We start from the raw sequence: 3,906 nt of genomic DNA on the forward strand, positions 1-3,906 counted from the left end.
TATAAGTAACACCAATTTCGATCATGAGTTGATATGAAATTTCAGGTTGTTATATTTTCGCTATAGTTATATGTATTGTTTACTATCTCACATTTTCTTATGGATATTTTGTTCAAATTTTGGTTTTTTTACAATTTGATTCTCGAATTTGTTTTGGAGTGATTGCATCCTTTTAAGCACAGTTATTAAACTAGGCCTGGTCTAGTAGGTTAACCCGAACCCGGTCGACCTAGCGGCTAGACTAGTCGGGGTTTGTCAAAAGACCAGTCGGTGCAACAACCCAGCAAAACCCAATCAACCCGGTTGGTCGACTCATGAATCAGGCAACCAGGGTGAACTCGAACGAAACCCAATGTTTTTTCTTTTTAAATGTGGTTTTTCTCCAATATCCTTCTTTTTTTCATATATTTTTAATGGGTTATTAACACTTTTTAAAATTCACTATATAAATTTTAGAAAAATATTTTATTTTTATAATGTGGGATTTGAAATGTTTTAGTATATATATTTTATGTTAAAAAAAAATTATTTTTTCAATGTAGGATTTAAAGCCCTTTCGTATATACACTCTATGTTTATAAGAAAAATTTTATATTTTTTCAATGTGAGATAAAAAAATATTTTTTTATTTAAATATTTGAACTTAAAATGATAACATAATATTTTTTTCAATATAGGATTTGAAACCCTTTTATATATATATATATATATATATATAGCAATGGCTAATTAAATGATCCATGATCCATGATAAAAAAATTATATTTTTTGAATATGAGATTTGAAACCTTTAAGTATATATATTCTATATTCCTAATTTTTTTTTCAATGTAGGATTTGAAGCCCTTTCATATATATATGCTATGTTCATAAGAAAAAAAAATTATATTTCTTATTTTTTCAATGAGGAATTTGAAGTCCTTTCGTATATATACTTTATGTTCACAAGGAAAAAAATCATATTTTTTTAATATGAGATAAAAAAATATTTTGATTTAAATACTTTAACTTAAAAAGTTATTAACATAATATCTTTTTAATGTGAGATTTGAAGCCTTTTAATATATATATTCTATGTTCACCATAAAAAATTTATGTTTTTTCAATATGGAATAAAAGTTTTTTGTTTAAATACTTCAATTTAAAAGTATAACATATTATTTTTTTAATATGGGATAAAAAAATTTAAAAATATTCACATGAACTTCATTATTTACAATATATGTAGCCTATATTCACATGAATTTTTTCTTAATTTTTTTATATGAAATATTAAAACTTTAAATATATTTTTTAAAATTTTCCCTAGTTAACCTATGAAAACCGGGACTCAACTTCTTGGTCAGGTCAACCTCTAAACTAGATTTGATAACTATATTTTTAGGCCAGATTCAAGAGCAATTGAATCAAATTTGTTGGCTAAGGGGAAAAAAAATTAAAAAATGGGGGACCGGAGTAGAAGTGGCACCATAAATGGATGATGATTTCAAAGTTCACATGAAAAGTTTAATTTAGTGATCATACTTTAAAACTTATACATATCTGGTACCTCAATATTTCTTTCAATTTAATTATCATATAAAAGTTTTTTTTTAATTTTTAATCCCTAGTTTGAGAGAGAAGATAAAAACATCACCAAATTTTGATGGTAAAGAGAGAGAAATTTTATTGGTGTTGATTTTAGACACCAAAATAATTGATCTTTGTATCAATTAGTTTCATTTGATGAAAAGAGTTCATATTAGGTTGTTTTTTTTACCTTGAAAGTTCTTAAAAAAACATATTCAAACTCTAAGAGATTTTTGGTTTTGAGTTTTGAGATGTTTTTGAGGTTATGGATAGTTTTATTAAGGTTCATGTGATGTTTCTAGGTATTTTAGAAAAAAATAGATTAAAATGAGTTTTTGATTCAAAAACCTTCAACTTTGATTTTTCTATCATAATAATGGTTGAAATCTAAGCAAAATAAGATAATGCACTAGTTTAGTTTTTCAAAAACATTAAGGTAAACATGTCATTATTCTTTTCAGATGCAATTAAAAAAATCCAATTAAGTATGCCCTAATGAAATGGACTATACAGATTGGCTTGGTTTATTAACCCTAGCGATACCTGATTTTTTTTTATTGATTATTTTTCTTTCATATTTAAATTAATACTCTTTCTTTCTTTGATTTTGTTTATAAAGCATTTTTTAAATAATAATTATTTATTTTTAAAAAATATTTTTTTGATTCATCTATCATTTTTTTTTATCTTTTGTACAAGTGAACTTTATTTTTGAAAATAAAAAGTATTTATTTTTAAATGATATTTTTAATATATGTAGTTTTGTATAGTATTTTTTTCCTCTTTTATTTTATTCAATGAATTTAATATGTGTGTATTTATATTATCGTTTGATTGAATAAAAAAATCATTTTAATAAATAAATTTATTAAATAAAAGTAGGTAAATGTCCCATCTTGTGAAATTAATATTTTGATCTATATATATTTCTTAATTTTTTTAATTTTATTTTTAGTTATTAATTTATTTTTAATTTATTAATGCATATAGTTCTTAATTTATTTAATTGTATAAATTTTTTTATTTTCACTTAAACTTTTTATAGCTAAAAAATATGTAAAAAAGCTTGTGTATATATATAATTTTTTTTGTTGAAAAAAAACCTTAGCCACAGTGAAACGCAGGTCAAATAATTAGCATATGCTAAATGCAGTAGAGGCAGAGTTATAATAAACATAAAAAGATTATAATAAATTATGGATTAAATTAGATTTGCTTATAAATTCGATTCATGTCTTCACGCTATTCTTTGGTACAATCCACTTGCTTGAAGGATACAGTCTGTCTGTCGACGTCAAAGCCAACCCTAAAATTGCTTTGAGCAAAGTTACCAAATATGCCAACAGCGGCATCTGTTGTCGTCATTGCAAAACAAAACACATCTTGCTTTGGTGAAATAAAGGTGCTGGTCGGCACTAGAGGTACCTGAGCACCACCACCAAAATGGACTGTTAATATGGGAGCATTAATAGTAGTATTGCTTCTATAACAAAGCTGTGTCCCTAGTTGTGGGTCTTGATATGGTGTCATCGGAATTGAGTTCTTCACTTCTCGTTCCAACCGGTTGTAGAAATCCCGAGGTAATATTGTCGGCGGCACTCCTGTGTCAATGAATACAATACCTTCAGAAGCTGTGCCCGACGAGTTATAGGGCAAGAACTTGTCTCCAACGCTTATTCCTTCCACCGTGACATAATAGTAGGTCGGGTCTTCCTTTCGAACCAGAGGAGTTGACACCACACCCTCACCGATAATTTCACTGCCATCACCAAAATACATCTTGCTCGATATACTCGGATCAGTATGAAATGGAACCAGGCAATAAGAGAACTTTCTGTTCCCTAAATAGGATCCAATTTGAGAGGCAAGTGACAAAGGCCTGCCTCCTAGTCCGACCAAGCCCATTTCACGCTCATTAAACCCCGTGTTACTGTGTCCACAACCGAAAACAATGTCTGGGACTGAAACAGGCTGTCCTCCGGAGCTAGAGCTAAACGTAATGGCTTCCTTGGCGAGGACACCTTTTGTAAACGAACTAGATGCATAGGCATAGGTATAGTTGCATAGAGACTCGGCAGAGCAAGTGGCCGTGTCAAGAAGATGGCACTCATTCGATTGGCAGCTGATGCCGGTGTATGTAGAAGAGGATTTAGGGTTATAGATAGGATTAATTTGTCTATAACATTGTTCACAAGGCTGACACTGTGTCCACATGAGGTCACTGCCCGTATCAACTATGCCATAAATGTCTGCTGGAGGGCTGCCTATAGAGAACTTCAAGAGGTACTGACCCATGTCAGACGACACTCCTGAGTCAGGACCATTATATTGTTTCAT

General features: G+C 29.2%; 1 protein-coding gene across 1 annotated transcript; it reads right to left on the reverse strand.

Moving 5' to 3' along the window:
- Positions 1-2,811: 2,811 nt before the first annotated feature.
- Positions 2,812-3,906, reverse strand: LOC105138388 (aspartic proteinase CDR1-like). Its single transcript, XM_011044440.1, has one exon. The coding sequence runs from the start codon at positions 3,904-3,906 to the stop codon at positions 2,812-2,814; it is 1,095 nt and encodes a 364-aa protein (XP_011042742.1).

This window comes from Populus euphratica, unplaced genomic scaffold (genome assembly GCF_000495115.2).
Source record: "Populus euphratica unplaced genomic scaffold, PopEup_1.0 scaffold88.1, whole genome shotgun sequence".
NCBI lineage: Eukaryota > Viridiplantae > Streptophyta > Magnoliopsida > Malpighiales > Salicaceae > Populus > Populus euphratica.

Coding starts and splice junctions, on each gene's coding strand:
- LOC105138388 (XM_011044440.1), bottom strand. CDS start 3,906: ATGAAACAATATAATGGTCCTGACTCAGGAGTGTCGTCTGACATGGGT.